This window comes from Triturus cristatus, chromosome 7 (genome assembly GCF_964204655.1).
Source record: "Triturus cristatus chromosome 7, aTriCri1.1, whole genome shotgun sequence".
Taxonomy (NCBI): domain Eukaryota; kingdom Metazoa; phylum Chordata; class Amphibia; order Caudata; family Salamandridae; genus Triturus; species Triturus cristatus.
The window spans coordinates 569,993,324-570,013,928 of NC_140590.1; the positions used below are offsets into that span (position 1 = coordinate 569,993,324).

General features: G+C 44.7%; 1 protein-coding gene across 1 annotated transcript in view; it reads left to right on the plus strand.

Annotated features, from left to right (window-relative positions):
• LOC146810143 (E3 SUMO-protein ligase KIAA1586-like) overlaps positions 1-15,132 on the plus strand; it is a 46,751-nt gene extending 31,619 nt beyond the window's left edge. The window contains exon 4 of the mRNA XM_085614946.1: positions 12,809-15,132. Within this exon, the coding sequence (XP_085471072.1) occupies positions 12,809-15,083 (2,275 nt within the window). The 3' untranslated portion in view covers positions 15,084-15,132. The remainder of the gene's footprint in view (positions 1-12,808) is intronic.
• Positions 15,133-20,605: the final 5,473 nt, after the last annotated feature.

A 20,605-nucleotide genomic window follows, 5' to 3' on the forward strand; every position in this document is an offset into this window, starting at 1 on the left:
CTACCGAGATGGTGAGCTTGTTTGCAAGGTAAGTATGGATCTGCAGCTGATTTTGAAGATGGTTCGAGTAGGCAATGGGACGCATAGAGGTTCAATCATGATGAAGGTGTGATCATATTTCTTCAGGCCCTGGAGGAGACCTGCTGTGGCATGTTATGTCCTCTTAAGTGGTGCTACTGGGAATCCTATGTTTATGACAGAGGGCATCAATCTTGTGATAGGTGATGAGGTCTAAGATGCCTGCTGTACGGAGTACTGCCTAGCGATGGTTAATAAGCATGAGTTAGAATGTGTGTTCTGTAGTTAGAAGATGTGTGGTAGTTAGTAGAATGTGTACGAGGTTGGGTCTGTGTGGTCGCTGTATGAGTGGGTGTAATTGTGAGGATTGGCAGTATGGAGTACTTGGTGAGACACATGATTATATCTTATCTTATAAGTTTCAGTGGAACATAGGTTCAGGCCCAAGGCCTTCCTTCCATTACAGTACAGTTGGGTCCTGGTAGGTGCAAAGCATTATCAGTTCAGTTTTACCTTTGAGCATAAGGTCTGCACAAAGAATGTTGCCATGGTGACTGCTTACCTTTGCTGCTAAGGATTTCTGTACGATTAATTGGTTGTTTATCCTTATCTGTACAATTAATTGATAAAGGGGACAGCAGCTCAACAATACCGGTCAGGTATACCAAAAACAGTTACCTGACTCCACCAGTTAGGTGTCTCAATACTAAAAATTCCAACAAAATTATTCAAACAAACTTACAAAGCAAGAATGTGTTTATATGCAAAACAAACATCTATCAATCAATCTGGATTTATGAAGCGTGGCTAATCACCTAAGAGGGAATCTAGCTACTTGCAGGTCTTGGTGGCTTATTTTTCACAGCCAGGTTTAGACCTGGCATTTCTTGGCGTGATTACCCCTGACTTTTTACCTCTACTTCTTCTATTTTTGATGCTGTGATGCATTTCGTTCGACTGGCTTAGATGCTTTGGGCACTTTGCCACTGCTGATCAGTGTCAAAGTGCAAGTGCTCCCTGTGTAAGGTGTAATGGTAGTTGGTTGTCCATGATTGGCATGTTTGCATTACTAGTAAAGTCCCTAATAAAGTGAACTATGTGTGCCAGGGCTGGTAACACAAATGCTACTAGTGGGCCTGCAGCACTAATTGTGCCACCCACACAAGTAGCCCTAAAGAGAGAACTTGGGCCGGGCACTGCTGTGCCTGCGTGCAGATTGTTAAACTGCCCTGTTGTTCTGACAAGTGCACCCACTTGCCAGACCTTACCCTTCCCTTTTTATGCACATCAGACACCCCTATGGTAGGTCCAAGGTACCCCCTGGGCAGGGTGCAATGTATGTGAAAGGTAGGACATGTACTGAGGTGTGTAACATGTCCTGACAGTGAAATACTCTCCATTTCGTTTTTCACTGTTGAAAGGCCACCTTGCCCATAGGACAGAATGGGAAAGGCTGTGTAATATGTTTCCAGCCTATCTTCCCAAAGGCTTAAGATGGAGCGGTGAAGTTTAGTATGTCTGAACTCACAATTCAATAACCCATCTCTTTGTGAAAGTGGTTTTTGCATTGTGTGTTTAGAAACCACTCTTTTAGAAGTAGCTGAGTTTTTGTGCTCTAACATTTCTGTGTGTCTCTGCCTGGTTGTGGATTGACTGTCCGGATCTGAAAGTGATATGATCTGGGGAATGTCTTGACCCAGGGGAGGAGGTGAGACAGCAACAGGCTGACCTGCATCTGGAGTGTAGGGGGGAGGAGTAGCCCCTGGAGGTGAAGAGACCTGGGCTGCAGCCATAAAACAATGGCTCCATCACCTGCTGAGTGATTAAGGATCCAGACACCCCACTATCAAAGGAAGAAGGTGTCACTGGCAGGGAGACACCCAGAACTGGTTTAGACAGTGGTCAGTGGTCCCCTGAACACACAGACTTTGAGAGACGTAACTATGAGAGCTGAAACCCCTGAACGGGGGAATTGGATTGATCAAGACTGAAAAGGATAGAAACTACTTTGTGGTCAAGCGGAACCTCTGCCAAGGAAGAAACAGCTGAATAGACTGAAGGAAAGGACTGACCCTTGCTGTGTGTTCTGGGGTTGGCCTGCAGTTTGCTGCTTTAACCAAGGAAGAGGCTAAAGGGACCTTGCTGTGAGCTGTGTCCCCCTGCTTGAAAGGACTTTGATGTGCTTTGTCCTGAAGTAACTTAATCCCAAGGGCCTGAGGTGAGCTGGCTCCCTGTAGTGGAAACTCAGGAACACAAACGTTTCCAGAAGTGTCTCACCAGCGCTTTGTGCATGTGCTTTGTGCAGCCTGAGACCTTCGTATGCCGTGCCCTGTGATCGTGGGCACCTGGAGTCCAAGCGAGTCTCAGCGACGCTGTGTGCATGTGCTTCATGCAGCCGGAGACCTTCGTGACGATTGTCCTGTGACCGTGCACACCAGAAGTTCGAGAGTGTCTCAGTGATGCTATGTGTGTATGCTTTTTGCAGTCTGAGACCCTCGGAAGAATTGCCCGGTGATCGAGGGCACCGGAAGTTCAAGTGTGTCTCAGCGATGCTGTGTGCGTGTGCTTTTTACAGCCTCAGACCCACGGAAGAATTGCCCTGTGATCGTGGGCGCCAGGAGTCCAGTGAGTCTCAGTGACGATGTGTGCATGTGTTACGTGCAGCCTGAGACCTTCGTGAGGATTGCCCTGTGATCGTGTGCATCTGGAGTCCAAGTGAGTCTCAGGCTGCATGAAGAACACGCATACTGCGTCGCTGAGACCTTAGTGAGGAATTCCCTGTGACCGTGCACACCCGAGGCTCAAGGGATTCTCAACGATGCTGTGTGTGTTTTCCGTGTTGCAGCCTGAGATCTTCGTTATCATCATCGGCCCGGAATCAATCAAGTCGCATCAGAGGCCCAAGTCTTGAGAGGCGGAGAAGAGAGCGAGGTCGCACTCCCCAGGTAACGTGTGTCGGCACCTGGGGGGGGGGGGTGGGGTGCGGGCTCGGAGAGAGACACTCTCGGCCTCTCCCCTTCTTGTAGCGTGAGCCTCTGTTCCAGCTCGTATGTCTGCCCGTACATACTAAGGAGTGGCATTACCGGGGCTGGAGCGTGGAGCTGCACTGTGGTTTACACCAGATCCGTATTGGGGGCATATGTTGACGGAAACTGACGGCGAGTCAGTACGAGGGGCGGAGAGACCGTCTGAAGCACCGTGATCGGTGCTGGAGTGTATTACGCATTGCATTAATTCTACATTACGAACTACCTGATTGTTGCATTATGCATTGCATTATTTCTGCATAACGAACTGCCCGATTGTTGTATTACGCATTACATTAGTTTGTAGAACGAACTACCGGATTGTTGTATTACGCATTGCATTAGTTTGCAGAACGAACTACCTGATTGTTGCATTACGCATTGCATTATTTCTGCATAACGAACTGCCTGATTGTTGTATTATGCATTGCATTCGTTTGCATCACGAACTGCATTTTTTTTGCATTGCAACGTGCCTAATTCTTGCATTACGAACTGCATAGCATTGCATTAGGAGTGCATAGGATCACATAGAATTGCTCATTAATACCACCAGAACGTATAAGAGCTGGCTCTGCCTAATAACCGGCCAGGAGGTATATTACAAATACGCATATGATTTTCATCGTGTGGTCTCATCGTATATCTTTTGATATAAACTTATACTTGTTTTTATATGAAGTTCGTGTGGAGTCCTTTTGTGGTGTCACCATTGGGTCACTGGGAGCGTGGTTGCAAATACTTTACACATTTGCCTTGAAGATAAGCCTGGCTGCTGGTGCCAAGCTACCAAGGGGGTGAGCAGGGGTTATCTGAGAAGTTATCCTTTCTTTCCCTGATGTGTAAGCGAGGGTCCCTATTTGGCCTAAGGTACCTACCTTAGCCAACTAGGGAATCCCAGTTCTAACACAGGTCTTGAGGGCCATTCAGAATTCCAGAAGTGAGGTGATTGTCCCTAGTTGAGTGAAGAAGCTGTTCCAGGTCTTTGCAGTAATGTGGGAGAAGGAGCGTCCTCCATTTCTTCAGTATGGCAGCAGTCTTACATTCAGAAGCAAGTACACGAAAAGGACTAGAGTCTCAAATGCCACATCCACACGATGGCACAAAAGCTGCCAGTGACAGACAAGTAATTTATAGGCCTACTCAGCAGCCACAATCAGAACACATACAAGTGGGAAATGAATCTCAAATTTTGCAACTCTTACTTCCACACGAGGGTGAACCAAAGTCCAAAACAAAAGATCACTAAGCTTCACCAACAAGTTTTCCTACCGCAAATCCTAGGGAAAGCTCTGTAGATAGATTGGTCAGGGCCATTTGCACATCATTTTCCACTTCATCCACAGCTCTCGGCAGTGGTGCAATAGATATGCTAAGCAGTTGCCAGAAGTATTCAAACAACCTCATTACAAACTCTGAGGCCCAGATTTACAAACCTGTCGCACAACGCAGCACAGCACCCAAAGATGGTGCACTGCATTGTGTGATAGGGAGAGAGCAGGTAAGCCACATATCTGCAGAGATATTTGCCATGCACACACCTTTACTTAATAGTGCAAAGTTGTCTGTATCAGTCTAGCATAGATTTTGTTCTGGAAGGATACCCTTCCAATAATAAAAACTCTACTAAGACTAACTAAAACCTTACCCACTTTAGAAGTGTGCTGTACAATGCAGCATACATGCAAAGTGGGAAACGTTAGGAGAAAAAACACTTGCTTTCGAGTGGTGATAACTTTTGGCTCAAAACTCTGTCTACTATTGTTAGAAGATAGGGTTTTACGGCAGAAACCATGGATGGTTGCATGGGAAGGCTCATGTACCACCTATGGAATTCCCCTCAACGCAGAGTAATGCAAAGCAGTCCTTCGCTCTGGTTTGTGTTACTTTTTCTTACAAACCAACGCAAATACCAAAATGCATTGATTTGGAAATCCCAAAAAGGATTTTGTGTCGGTATGTGTTAAAAAAGTAACGCAAAATCTTTGTAAATCAGGGCATGAGTTTGCTCTAACTTTTTAACAACAAATAGGCAAAAATGTCTTGCCAGTCCAGAGTCAATGAATCTAGTAATTTGGGGCCCGTAGGCTTATAATTTGAACACAGGCATGCTATGTCAAAAAGCAGGGAAGCTTTGCTCTTCACTGCAAACTCTCCTTTGTAGATCCACTTACTGCAAGTCCATCATATACAGTCCAAACCTTCTTTGACTCAAGGAGGTAGGCTTAGCTTACAACTCTATTCAGGGAACACAGAAATATTGGCCTTGATAACACAATTCTTTAATAATATATTTATTGAGGGAGGGACCTTCATGTGTTTAGTAGTTATTAGCTGGATTGTGAGATCTTGGGTTAGTAGATATGTTGATCAGGCTTGTCCCTTGCACAGGATACATGGAAAACTATAGTTAAACTTATAGCTGCTGACATGGCAGTGCAAAATCATTCACAACAAAAAGTGTTTTTCTGAGTGGACAGATTAATGCCCAGCAACCACACTGCAAGAAAGCCATCATACTTGCAGTTGTACTGGATGTTAATTTATTTATTTCAGAGTTTTATATTGCGCATATTTGACTTGCGGGTATCTGGTACAGTAAAACAACATTATTACACCTGTAGTAGTTGTTACGTAGATTCTTTTTTATTTATTATTCCAGTCAGCACCAACAAAACACACATATTACAGACAAAGCAGTCTTTGCGGTTGCATATACTTACAGATCTCAAGGGAAAGAAAAAAAACTTGCATTGTCCTGTACATAAAGAAACTAATTTATGTTCTACCACATCCCGGATATCTGACGCCCATAGGGCTCTGTAATTTAGCAACATATAATACAGTTGATTCATTCCTGAACACAAGATTTGTTATTTCATCTGTTTGCTGCCCTCCTGTAAAACAGATGAAAACAGACATGTCCTATGCAATCCTATCTAAAATGTGAATCAACCGTCTACTTGTGTAGTCTGAAGATACTGCGATAGGGGCTCCCAGAAATCCCTAGGTCTCGACGCCTGCGGTAGTTCTTCCGCATAAATCTCCAATGTCTCCCTACAATATGACATATCAATAAGCTAGTCTTTAAACCTAGGGGGGCGTTTGCTGCCCCATCAGATTGCAACACAACGTTTGGCTAGCAGTAGTGCAACAGCTAAGAACTTCCTTCTTTTGGCAGGTTTAAGTTTGTATATTCCCAGTAGGCAAACAAGTGGTGCATTGGGTATTAGTTCAGTCAGCATAATCGTGAGTGCTCCCATGATTTATTGCCAGTACCTATGGATCTGGGGACATGTTCAGGCCATGTGCAAAAAATCTGCATTTAATGCCTCGCATCTGTGACATTTGTCATGTGATCTGAGTCCATATTTATGTAACTGAGTCGGAGTATAATAAATTTGATGTAAAAATTTAAAGTGAATGATACATAAATTGCAGTTTGATGTCATCAGTTTTAGCTGCGTGCAACTATATTCCCAATCCTGTTCACCTATGTCATCACCTATTAGTACTTCCCACCGTTTAAGCGATTTGTTCGTTACCTCACTCTGTTCTGCCTGTGACGCGTTGTAAAAACATGTAACTAATTTTTGACAAGTAGGGGCTGTTAATAGAATCTGTAGTGCTTGCAATTGTGGTGATTCCTCTGGAAATTATGCATATAGCTCCCTGAACGCCATGTGCAGCCGTAAGTGTGTAAACAGATTCATAGGTGTATGGTGTGCACTTAATGATGGGTCCTCCCTCTGAATGAATCTGCCATGTGGGAAAATATCACTCCTAGTGGACAGTTTCGTTTCCTCCAACAGCAGTAACATTTTTTTCTCCTGCGCAACTGATATTCTCGGATGATGTGCTATAGGGAGAGATGAGGTGTAAATGGGGAGTTTCTGCGCGTGGTGTGCTAGCGTTTGCCATGCTTTTGAAGTGCAGTGCACAGTTTGGATCATGTCTTTGTGTGTAAAGGACTTTGGATCTGACACATAAGCTATCAGTGGGGTTGGTTGTACACTATCTCTCTCCACTGCTATGTGTGGTACGTACGCATGCGGTTGAAGCCAGTAATGAGCATGCTGTGCCTGTGCGCAATAAAAATATAATTGCAAATCTGGTGCACCAAAGTCCCCTTTATGGTACTGTTTCATCAATATTTCCCAGCCTATTCTGGCCTGCTTCCCTGCCCATGTAAGTCTTTGCATGGTCGACTGCAATTTAGAAAACATTGTCTGTGTGAGCCAGATAGGAATATTGATAAATAAATATAAGAATTTGGGCAAGACTATCATCTTTTGTAGAGCTATTCTATCAGCTAGCGAAAGGGGCATCTTTATCCAGTAGTCTATCTGTTCCTCAATTTTAGTCAGCGCTCTGCCGTAGTTTTCCCGTACCACTAGTTCTGTATCTCGATGTATCCATATGCCTAGATACTTGACCGGATCAGTTTGCCATTTCAATGGGTTTTCTAAATTGGGTTGCGTCGTGGCTAGCATTAGAGGTATAACTACCGACTTCTCCCAGTTTATCCGGAGTCCCGAGTATTGTTCGAAGCGTATGAACTCTCTTATAAGTTCATTTAAATAAATGTTAGGATAGCGAGTAAATAGCACCATATCATCAGCGTATAGTGAGATGCTGAGGGGTCGAAGATGAAACTACAATGCAGTCTCTGAATGTCGTTGGCGAATTTTATAAGCTAATGGCTCAAGAAACAATGTGAACAGGATGGGTGAGAGCGGGCAGCCTTGTCTCGTACCTCGACTTATACTAATGGAAGTGGACGTGTGCCCATTAATTCTGACTCTGGCAATGGGGTCTGTATATAAAAGTTTGATCCATCTCAGAAATTACCCTGGAAAGCCCATTCTGCGTAGCACTGTGAACATAAACACCCATTCCACTGAATCAAAGGCTTTCGCCGCATCTAATAAGACCGCAGATGCCGGTAGATCCAGGTCTAAATAATGGTACAGTGCAAAGATGGTGCATATATTTTGAGTGGTAGATCGTGTCGGTATAAATCCGGCTTGATCTGGCAAAATCAACTTCTCCTGTAGGAGCTGAATTCTTGTTGCTATAATTTTTGCTAATATCTTTACATCAATATTTATCAAGGATAAGGGACGGTAAGAGTCACATTTAGTTAAGTACTTATCCGGTTTGGGGAGCGCTATTAAAAGTTCTTCTCTTAGCGAGGTCGGGAGTTTACCTTCCTCATATGCTTCTTCGTACATTTCCGCTACATACGGTATCAATAAGTCCTGGTATTCTTTGTAGAATTCTCCGGGTAACCCGTCCAGGCCTGGAGCTTTGTTATTTGGTAAAGAATTTATCACTTCTATAATTTCGTCTTTTGTGATATAATGGCATAAAAATTCGCACGGATTATCAGATGGCCACCCAAGAACTACGTCATTCAAATATTGATCAATGTCTATTGATGTTACAGAAGATCTTGTTGTGTAAAGTTGGAGATAGTAGTCCTTAAAGCAGTCTAAGATGGACGAGGTATCATATAGTGTTTGATTTTGCGTGTTCTCTATCTGTGTTATATAAGCCGCTGTCGGTGCCGGTCTAATTTTGTTCGATAACGCTCGTCCTGGTCTACTCCCTCTCCATAGTTGCGCGCTGTGTACCTACGTGATTTGTATTTTATCTCATCAGCAGCATATTTCTGATAATCATCCATTCTCCCCCTTATGGCCGCTAATAACTTGGGATTTTGCGTTTGCGTATATTCTCTTTCCAGTTGTTTAATATCTCTTTCTATCATTGTTAATTGTTGCTGAATGTCTTTCAGAATCCCAGCATGTTTGCTAATACAGTGCCCCCTGATAGTGACCTTAAGGCTTCCCACAGTGTCCGTGCGCTATCCACTGACCCAGAGTTAAGGTCAAAATAGTCCTCTATTGCCTGGTGTAGTTCACTGCGAAATACTTGATCTAAGATGGCACTTCCCTGGAGTCTCCATGTGAACTGTCTTGGTATGTATGTGGGGACCTCCAACGAGAGGCAGACAGGTGAATGGTCTGATAATGTCTTGGACAAGTGTTCCACCCCCTTTGTCCATGTACAAGCATCTTGTGTGATCAACCAATAGTCTATTCTTGACCATGTATTGTGTGTCGTTGACGTACATGTTCCTTCTTTACGCACTTGGTGTCTCAACCTCCATATATCAGACATCTCCCGTATCTCCATTCCCTCTTTAAGCAATTTGGCAGCTTGTTTACCGTATCTTTCTTCCCCAGTGGACCTATCAAGGGCCGGATCCAGACATGTATTAAAATCTCCTCCCCATATTATTGTTGTGTTCGCTAACTCCCGCAGTTTAGACCATATGCTCGCATAAAAACTGTGGTCATCGTTATTTGGACCATATGACGTGACTATCGTCAATATTGTTCCTCCAGAATTTCCCTGTACTATAATATAACGCCCTTGGTCGTCTTTAATGGCATGACTAGGCTGGAATGGGGTGCTGCGCTTAATCAACAGCAACATCCCCCTAGTGTATGTAAAGAACGAAGATGCCATGCGGTACGTTGCCCACCGTGGGCCTATCCGTCCCTCAGTGAGTGATGTGAGATGTGTTTCCTGTATGCAGGCAACATCTATACCATGTCTGTCTAAGTATGCCAGTACGTTACGCATTTTCTGCGATTTTTGGAGTCCGCGGACATTCCATGTTATGAATGTCAGTTTTCGGGTATGTGAGTCTGTATCAGCCATGCGTGTTGTCTTCTATATCTTGAAACCACTTCCGCCGCTTTCACAATTTGCAGTTATAGAAATGAATGTCTATTTCCTCAACACTGACCAGAATTTTTTGTCTTACCCCTTTCCCACCCCCCTCCCACTCCGCCCTTCCCCCTGTAGCAGACATTTCCCAACAAATTTAACATAGAGCCCAACTCTTCCCCCCCCCCCCCACCTTTGTAACCAAAATATCTAACTTGTGTGGTACACACGAGTGGGCGGGAGCTGCCACCCCAATTTCTTGTGGATATCCCACATGGGTGGACGCCATGTCAACAGTCTCTTAAAACACAACATAGCACATCAGATCTGTAACTTGCTTCTAGCAAGACATTTGCCAATAATAGCGTAGTTCGTGAAAACCTAAATCCAAACAGTCAATTATTCACTATCTATTAATTACGTTTGTGGAATACTCCAAAGTTTAATTTTTTTTTTAACTTATCTGCTCCCACCAGCATGTATTTCTGGAAACTGTTCATCAGGATAGGTACACCACTTCCGTTTGCAGCCTATGTGCACCCTTCTTTAATGTCCATAGCGTTTGTGTGTCTACCGCAGGGCTTTAAGTGGGCCGGGTCTGTCCGGGTCTGAGCACCGGCAGTTTTTTTTTGGGGCCCTCGAAACGGGTCTCTATCGGGCTCTATTTTCGTGGCTACTAAAGGTAGTCTGTTTTTTTTTTTTTTTTTTTTTTTTTCGGACCCGTTTTGAGGGCCCAAAAAAAAAAACTGCCGGTGCTCAGACTCTGCCCACTGTTGCTGCACTGTTAGGTAACCTGACCCCGTCTCCCTTCGCCATCCTCCACTTTGCTGAACTTGCTGGGAACCTATCAGCTCAGTGGTCACGGCCTGACGTCCACGGCACGACGGCATGACGTCATGCCAGGTGAGCTTTGTTGGAGGAAGGGAAATCCTTTAAGAGAGCCATTTTCTCTCTGGATTTCCCTTCTCTTCTCTTTTTCCGGCGGGAGAGCAACGTCGTGGTGGTGCCAGCGCGGGACAAATCCAGGACCAGGAGCAACGTCGTGGTGGTGCCAGCGCGGGACAAATCCAGGAGCAACATCAAGGTGGTGGCAGCGCGGGACAAATCCAGGAGCAACGTCGAGGTGGTGCCAGCGTGGGATGCTGAAAAACTGAAGAGGCAGAGGACCCCAGGCAGCCTGCTCCAGCACGAAAACCCGACCTTCAGCATTTTCACCTGTGGAGCCCCATCCTTTCTCGGTAAGTGCAGTTTATGGCAGGTTGTGCACTATATAAATGCTAATTATAGCCCTCTGACAGTCTGTCCAAGAATTTGTTGACTCCAAGCCCTCTTCATCACCCAGAGATGGTATCCGTTTAGAGTGCTTTATGCATGCAGTCACGTGTTACTTCATCTTGCATTCCCTAAGAGGAATTGTCGTCGTCGCCCCCCCCCCCCCCCAACCAGGAAGTAGTTTTTGTTTCGTGCAACACACAACTGTTGTGTACTGCATACTTTGAACTGAGTGATCTGTGGGCGTCGGAGTTTAAATTAGGGATCGGTGTTTATGATGTGGCAAGGTTGAGATGGTTGAAGCCGAGGCAGAATGCAGTGTGAGATTCTCAGTGTGTCAGTAGGTCATAGAGGCGTGCAGACTGCATGCACATCCAATCCGTGGCCTCTTTGTAGGCCACACGGAGTGACAGTCTCATATATGCCTATGGGAATAGTTGGATGATGTGAGATATGCAGATGGAGGATTTAAGGGGAGAGGTGTTGGCCTAATGGCTAGGGCGCTCGACCTCAAACCTGGGGAACTGGGTTCGAGTCTCGGTAATGTCGCTAAAACATCCTGTGATTCTGGGCAAAACACTTAATCTCCCCGTGCCTAACAAAAATGAATGTGTGTCCTTATGTAACGTAACTGGTGCTATGTAAAGCGCTCTGATAACCTATTCGGTTCAAGTTCGCGCTATATAAAACTCTAAAAAACAAAAACAAAATAATACAGCCTTTCTATACTATTAGGGAACAAAGGTTAACATGGATATTTTTTTAACCAGTGTTTACAGTCAAAAAGTACTGGATTACTAAGAACCGTGGCGCACATTGTTTATGGTTAGGTAGACGTAGGAGGCAGATGTACTTGAAGCATATGTGAGAACCTCATGCTTCCAAGAGTCCTGTGTTCGGGGAGGGGGGGCTTCTGTTCGTGCTTGTGACATCTAAGTAATTTTTAGTCTCGTGCCAACCTGCATTTTCTGGATGGGAGGGTGTTGGCTGGGCAAGAGGCGTATTCCTTCCTGACAAAATAACTGAATAAGATACCAAAGCAGAATGCTTTAGGGAAGAAATATGTGGAAGGTTAATCCTCAGCACTGACGCTCCTAAGGCCACAGATGAGGCCCTAGGTGCACAGCCCATTTCTAAGAGGTTGATTTGTTACGGTTTTTACTGCTCAGGCTTTCCTCACATGTTAAGTTGGGGAAAATGGTTTAATTTAAAAGGGAAACATGGATTTAAAATTGCATAGTAGTAAAATGTTTATACTTGGCTGCCCTTGATAGCCCCGGCTTTCCACCTGAAAGGTCAAGCAGAAAAACTGTTTAGTTGGGAGAAAGTCACGGGAGTGGGGGGATTAAAGGGACTGTACAGGTGGTTGGGGCCTGCATCTGTGCTGGAGAGGTGGGGAGGGCCTGTGTATGTGCTGGAGGGGTGGTGGGGGCCTGCATCTGTTCTGTAGAGGTGGTGGGGGCCTGCGTCTGTGCTGGAGAGGTGGTGGGGGCCTGGATATGTGCGGGAGAGGGGATGGGGCCTGTATATGTACAATGAGAGATCCTTTCAGGAGCAGCACAAAATGAAGAGTAACACGTGCCTACCAAATAGCACTCCAATTAAACATTGTTGATCACTGGAGTAAACTATTCAATTTTTGTTGCAGATAAGAGGCTCAATATTCTATTTTCGTGACGCAAGGCCTTATCACCTGGAAACCAAAATCGGCAGAGGAAACCAGCAGAGCAAAATTTTCTTTTCTTTTTCAGATATACCAGTCCAGCCTTCAAGAAGGAAGTTGTACATTTTACCATGGCTACTAGTAGCTTATCTGCTTCTGCTCTGAAGCGCAAGTCTATGCAGTCTTCAATGATTGACTTCCTACCGGCACTGAAGCGCCAGCGAGTTACAGGGGAGTCTTGTCCAGTACAACCAACTATTGATGAGGCTAGTCAAACTCAGCAAGAGTCTGACAGGGACAGTCCACCTTTACAAAGACTTCAATGTGTGCCAGAGAAAAAAACTGTCGAACTCCCTGACTGCTGGAACACTAAACAGTGGTATTACTTTCAGGAGGAATATAAATGGTTGTACCTTAAGTCAGGCAATATTGGATGTTCTTCCTGTAAACGGGCTAAATCAACAGGTCTTTCAGTGCACAATAACACCCAAGGCATGCGCGTAACTAAAGTGTGGGCAGATGGCGAGGTTGGTCCTTCCGGTGACGGAAAAGCTTTTAGGCAGAAACAGCTCAGGAAGAAGATTATGGAGCATAAGGCGAGCGCTGGTCACTTGGCAGCTGAGGACATTCTTACAGCTCAGCAGAAAAATACATTTGTGGTGACAGTACACGAATGTAATGCAAAACATATGGAGAGCACATGCAGGGTATTTGACACTGCCTACTACTTGGCAAAAAAAGATCGCCCTTTCACTGACCACCATGATCTAATTCTCCTTCAGGCAAAGAGTGGCAGTGCAATGGGCCGTGTTTTGCACAGCAATGTGACTGCAACAGAAATAATAAAACACATTGCATTGGAAATGCAACAAAGATTGGTCTGTTATATCAGACAACACAAACCAAAGATCACAGTATTAATTGATGAGAGCACTTCTATTAGCAATGCTTCTACCTTGATCATCTACCTCCGTGGCATTTTTGGAAATGAAAGTACCCCAGTGACCATCTATTTCGGCCTTCTGGAGCTGGCAGAAACTAATGCTATTGGCGTAAAGACAGCTCTCCTAAGCTACTTTGAAAAAGTTGGACTCACAAAAAATCTGCTTCATGATATCTTGATTGCGGTATGTACTGATGGAGCAGCAGTAATGTTTGGTAAAAAAGGAGGAGTAGTAGCATTGTTGAAATCAGAATTTCCAAATCTTGTACTGACATGGCACTGTTTGGCTCACAGACTAGAACTTGCTGTGGCAGATACAGTTGATGAGGTTGCAGGGGTCAATCACTTTAAGATTTTCATGGACTCATTGTATGCCACATACAGCATGTCACCAAAAAACCAGAGAGAGCTAAATCTGGCCGCCAGCGAGGTATGTGTACAGCTTCAGAAGATAGGGAAAATGCTTGATACTAGATGGGTAGCATCCAGTTACAGATCTGTGAAAGCTGTTTGGAACTGCTTCCCTGCCTTGTGCAAACATTTTGAGAATGCTTCTAAAGACCCATCCAGACCCATAAGAGACCGGAGTAAGTATGAAGGTCTCTTGAAGAAGCTTACATCCTATTCTTTTATCAGAGATTTGGGGGTAATGTTTGATGCACTTCAAGAGCTCAAAGACTTATCACTCTCCTTACAGAGGAGGGATATTACAGTTGTTAATGCCCACAGACTTTTGGTTAGTCAAGTACGCATATTTCTAGCAATGAAGAACTCACCAGGGGAGTTTGCTTCTGCGGCTCAGAAAGCGGTGGACGAGGGCAAATTCAAGGATGTTCCTCTTTCCCATGGTAGAAGTAACTCTGTTGCCCTTAATCAAAATCAGTTTTACCAAAGTCTTTCAGTAAATATCAATAAACGATGTGCCCCTGATTCTGAGAAAGAACTTATAGCCAGCTTCAGTGTGCTAGATGCAGGCAACTTGCCTTCTGGTGATGAATGCATTCTTTATGGGGAAACAGATATCCAGAAACTGTGTTCACAATTTCAGCTGCCAGCAAGAGATACTATACAAGCTTTTAGACTTTTCAAAGATTTTGGTGGAAAGAAAACCCCTGAAGCATTAAAAAAGTTAGTAGTTTGCATGGAAACCCTGCCAGCAAGTAATGCGGATTGCGAGAGAGGTTTCAGCGCAATGAACTTAATTGCTTGTCCAACAAGGGCCTCTCTTCTTGTAGAGACCATTTCTTCATGCCAATGGATAAAACTCAATGGTCCTCCATTTGAAACATTTGACCCAAAGCTGTATGTAAAGAGTTGGCTTGCAAAAGGTAGAAGGTCTGCTGAAGAAAATTGTTGTGAGAAACCCCAGCAAAACAAACACACTGAATATCTTCGAGGGTTTTGGGGAATCCTGCAATAGATTTCTAAGTAATATAAATATTCTTTACATGTTTTTTAAAGTGTTTGGTATTTTTATGGGTTATACTTAATAAATATACCTTTTTGCCTATTTTATTATCCTTTGCTGGATGCGACTTCATGATTTTGTTAAGCACACAGTGCTAGTTATTTTGATTTAGACCACGCCCCTACTCGGATAGGCCACGCCCCTTCAAGCCATTAACCACGCCCCTTTTAGAGCACCCCCAGTTTTTTTTCCCCACTTAAAGCACTGGTCTACCGTATCACAGGAGCAGCAACGTCATTGGGCGCAGCAACTTTTTCCTTGTCCCAGCAGCACTCCTTGCTGCCATTTGACGGAGCGGCACATATGAATAGTATCTGCAGTTATTTTTGATTCTTTTATTCCACGTTTGATGTATTTGCCTGTTCTTCCAATTCTCCTCGTGGAGATTTCCTGCGCATGCTCCGTTGACCTTTCTGTTGGAGGAACTTCAGTACGTCTTTGGGATCATTGTAAATCTTTGTCTTCCCGTCATCCGTAACTCGGAGTCTGGCAGGGTATACTGTAGCATATGGTATATTTAATACTCGTAGTTTTTTCTTTGCAGGACCGAATTTCTTCCTTGCTTCGTGGCTAGCTCCGCCCCCCATTGTGGTTACGTAGATTCTAAAGTTCTGTCATGTTATGTACATGTTCGATCATCCAAAATACATCTAACGCATTATGTGTATAAGTTACATAGTTTGAAATGTACCCATTAACTGCAGTAGGTTGTTCTTGGTGGTCACAGGATCGCAGTATGGTATGAGGTGAGATCAGTATTTCCTTGGCTTGTATGAGGTCAGGCCAGGGTATTTGTGTTATTGGATTGTGTATGAATCTATAGTTAATCTTTTGTGGGGTGTTGTGCCGAAGAACGGGGGTTTGCGTTGCGGGGAAAGGACGCAGTTCCCATTTGTGCCTAGGTGTCTTTCCAGTAGTAATGCTTTCACACTTTTCTTCAAGTCGGTTATCGATAGTGTACATTTCTGATGGCAGGGAGTTCTAGATTCTGAGTGCCTTAGCAGAGAAAGGGCGTGCCTGGGACCTATCCTTCAATTTCAGCGGAGTCAGTGGTAGCAATTCTGTACTTCATATGGTTTAAGTCTTTCCTACCATTAATAGTTTTTTGGAATAAGTATTTTGGTGTATTTGCATGGAGAACTTTGTGCGTGACACAGGCTGTTTTCAAAATGCATCTTGCTTCTATCGGGAGCCATCCAAGCTCCTTTAGTGTGGGTGTGATGTGTTCGTACTGGCGTTCCCCTGTTATAAACATGACTGCTGCATTACTGGTGGCCCTTACGGGGGCTAGGTGGGTTTTTGGTGTCCTATGAGAGCTGCATCGAATAGTCCAATCAGGAGAGTAACTACTGCTGCACAGGATTTTTGAGATCTACTTACACAATGAAAAGTTTCTCCTTTTTTAGTAGCTTCAGGCTGTACCTGGCATTCAAAGCCGTGGAGTTTGTGAGTGGTTATGTTCAAGTTTTTGTCTAGTGTGATTCCCAGTGATTTAGCATAGTTTATTATTGTAGGAGTGCAGTTGACACCATGTTGGACTGGTAAGGGCATATTAAGAGGAACTGTTTTTAGGGGGTTGAGTTTCATGTGGCTTGCGGCTAGTCAGTTTTAAACCTCCTTTAGTGTATCATTTAGGTGAAGGATCTCTCCGAGAGAGATCTTTAGGTAGAGTTGAGTGTCATCTGCATATTAGTGGTATGCCAGGTGGGTGTGTTGTAGAATCGCAGTCAGGGGCTCCATGTAAATATTGAAGAAGATAGGTCATAGGGCTGAACCTTGGGGGACTCCTTGGTGTATGGCGGATGGATTAGCGAAAGCATTTTCCAGTATGAGATCAGTTTTTGAGGTAGGAGGTGAACAAATTGAGAACTGTGCCTCTTATGCACATGCATAATTTTAGGGTATGCCGATGAAAGGTCAAGGAACGTAAGCAGGCATCCACGATCATATCCATGATCCAAAAGATGTTGTCTGTGACATTGAGTGTGGCAGTTTCTGTGCAGCACCCTGCCCAGAAACCTGACTGAAGGATGTCAATCAGATCATGGTTAGGTCGAAACCTACCAGACAGCACAGCTGTCTAGTTTGCTAACATCATCTTGGGACATTTCCTAAGAAAGCATTCTGCTCTTTGCTTACCATTGGCTTTGTCGTTAGTAACTCACATTTTCTTGCTTTCTATTTGTTGGCTTTATTTGTCTTAGGCTGTCCAGAGAGAGTTTGTCCATACCCTTGCCCAAACCTTATTTAAAGTATCCTTTGGAGTGCTCCCTTTCTGTAAACAGGTCTTTACATCTTGTCACATTTGCTGTACATTCAAAGACAGAGGTCAAATGTCAGGCTCAGTCTTCTGAGAGATATTGGTCTTTACTTGTCTTTCTCTGACTTCAAAGTGAGAGGATTTATGTGACAATCATGCTGGCTATCATGGGTAATTCTGAAGTGTGGTGGAAACAAATATTTTAATACCATCAAAATAAATCAATACACCAGGTGGTGACATTTCCACACATTATTGTTGGTGCACTGTATACTTTTATAATCAAAACTGCAGGTCTGCAAATGTAATGGTCATTTCAATTGAGGATGTGTTGTCTGTAATGGCAGTGCACTGCCATGCATACTCCACTTCACCCCACTTGCCTCTACTCTGCACCACTCACTCCATCTCCCTCCACATTGCGTCACTACACTCTACTCTGCACCATTCGACTATATGCCACTTCAGTCTATGCCTCTTTACTCTGCATCACTCTATGCCACTGCACTCTACGCCACTCCACTCTGCAATGCTGCACTATGCCACTGCCCTCTACGCCAATGCACTCTACTCTGTACCATTCCACTCTAAGCCAGTGCACTCTGTCACTCTAATATACTATACACCACTGCACTCTATTCCTCTGTACTCGACTCAGCACCACTCCACTGTGCACCATTCTACTCCACGCCACTTCACTCTACTCTGAAGCAATCTACTCTGTGACACTCTACGCCACTGCAATCCACGTTGCACCACTCCATGCCACTCTACTCTGTGCCACTCTACAACACTGCACTCTACTGTAATCATTGCACTCTATGCCAATTCACTCAACACCTCTTTACTCAAAAACAATGCACTCTACGCCAGTCTAATCTACGCCACTGTAATCTACTCTGCAACACTGCACTGTCACTGAACTCTACACCACTATACTCTATGCCACTGCACTCTACGCCGCACCACTCTTCTCTATGCCCCTCTATGTCAATGCATTCTACACCACCACACTATGCCATTCTACTCTACATCACTCCACAATACCTCACAGCACTCTACCCTGCACCTCTCCTGTAGTATAGTGTCCTTTTTGTATGGTAACCCCCCCCCCCCCGAGTTTTGCTCCAATGCTGAACAGCGGTCCTGCCATTGTAGCCTGCAATAGCAGTACAAACTGCTCAAACTAAGCTTTACTCACCATGTGTGGCAAGGTCAAAGTACTATTTTTAATATATGCCTATCACCACTTAGGAAGACCACCCGAGACCAGGAAGCAGGGTGCATTATATTAAAGGTGAGGACATACAAGTGCAAGCTTATATGTCCCTATAGTAGCCTTTTCCATTCAGGGCTACTATAGGCGATCAGCTGTCCATAGGATAACACAGGCTGGAACCCGGACAACTTCGAGGTTGACAACTCCATTATGGTACTGCCGAAATATGTGATGTAGATATCAAATAACTTGCCTCCTAATCCCGATGTGGCATGCACCCAGGTGGCTAAATTTGAGGTTGCGGTTCCCCTCCTGTTAGCCCCAGCTTTTCCTGTGCTTTGACTGGCAGCCCACAGCTGCTGCTGCCAAGACAAGAATGTCAACCTCTGGCTGGAGGTGTGAATTCTGCAAGGAGTCAAAAACAATGGCCTGGACTGGAAGGCGGTGACACCCAGAATGCCTCTCAAATGGGGAACCAGCTGTCCCTCCACCCCCAAACACATTTGCACCCAGGTAGGCAGAACAATTATGTAATCAGGAGGTGTACCTCGTCCCCCCACTAAGGCTAGCCACCCCCATAGGGTGGGGCTACCGGGTCTGTACAGCTAAGGAATCTTTCTGCCATTTTTAAAAGTGGTAGAATAGAGGGTCTTCGGTAGAAAAGGTGACACATACCTCCAGATGTGGTCACCTCAGGAGTGGATTAGCCCCTGGGGCTAGTAGCCCTAACACCCTTAAATCTAGGATTTAAGGGGCACCAGTAGCAGCAGAATCTCAGTTCTAATTTGAATAGCAATAGTGGGCACACAAGAGACCAGATTCTGCCACAAAGGACCTTCACAAAACTAAGGTGTGATAGACTGCACCTGTGGCAACCATCCTGATACTGCATCTCTTCTCGGACCAAAGACCGGTTTCACCAGACAGATGGACTCCTTTGGGAGCCAAAGGCAACTCTGGACTCCCTTGGATTAGTGACACTAGTCTCCTGCAGTCCACAGGTAAAACCCATGTACCGGAGAATCGCTGGCCATTGGGTCCTTCGAGGATCGCTCAAAAGTAGATGGTCCAGTGTATTGTGGGAAATTTAGTCCTTACCTCCAGAAAGTTTCAGGCAGCTACGGTTTTCCCCTAAACTCGAAATAACATCTAGCTGACCTTACTGCTACCAAGGCTTGTTGGTGGCCAGTCCGTCAACCACCACCTTTGCTCGATGCTGCTACGCGAAGGAACTCCGCAGCACCTTCAACCTACCATAGCACCTTCAACTGACCACAGCAGTGGTCCCGTTGTCAACTTTTGGCACCTGTTTCCCCACCAGCACTGTCTAAGCAGTAAAACCAGTTCCCCCGCGGATCCCTCTTCAGCACCAAGGACAACCTGGACTACTCTGCACCTGAGCGTCTTGAGCAAGGCAAAATCGAACTGACTGTCGTGGCTTGGGACCCGCATCCCCTTAACCTCCAATGGGTTCCACGCAACTTGACCTGCAAGTGATCGATTGTCACTGTTGCTTTTTACCACTGACCGCAATGCTGAAGTTTTGTACTATTGATTTGCACTGATTTATTATTGCTTCTAAATTCCAACTCCGGTCATACTTTCCGATTGACTTCGTTTTGGTGTCTAACTTTATATAAAATCTGCTTTATTTTTAAATTGGTGTCAGATTTCTTTCGAGTCATGTCGATTCATTATCGTCAGTGTTCATAATCTGAAATGCTTAACACATATTCCTCTAGTAAAGCCTGATTGCTGTTTGCGACACTACCAGGACTGAGCTAAGGATTTATTATTGTGAATCCAAGGACCATCTTTGGGGCTTTGTGAGAGTATTACATAGTGAAGTCCAACCAGCCTTACTACATAATACTCCACTATCCTCCAACTCCATCTGCACCGCTCCACTCTATGCCACTACACTCTGCACCACTCTAATCTACTCTACGCCACAGTATTCCACTCTACACTATTTCGCTCTATGCCACTGCACTC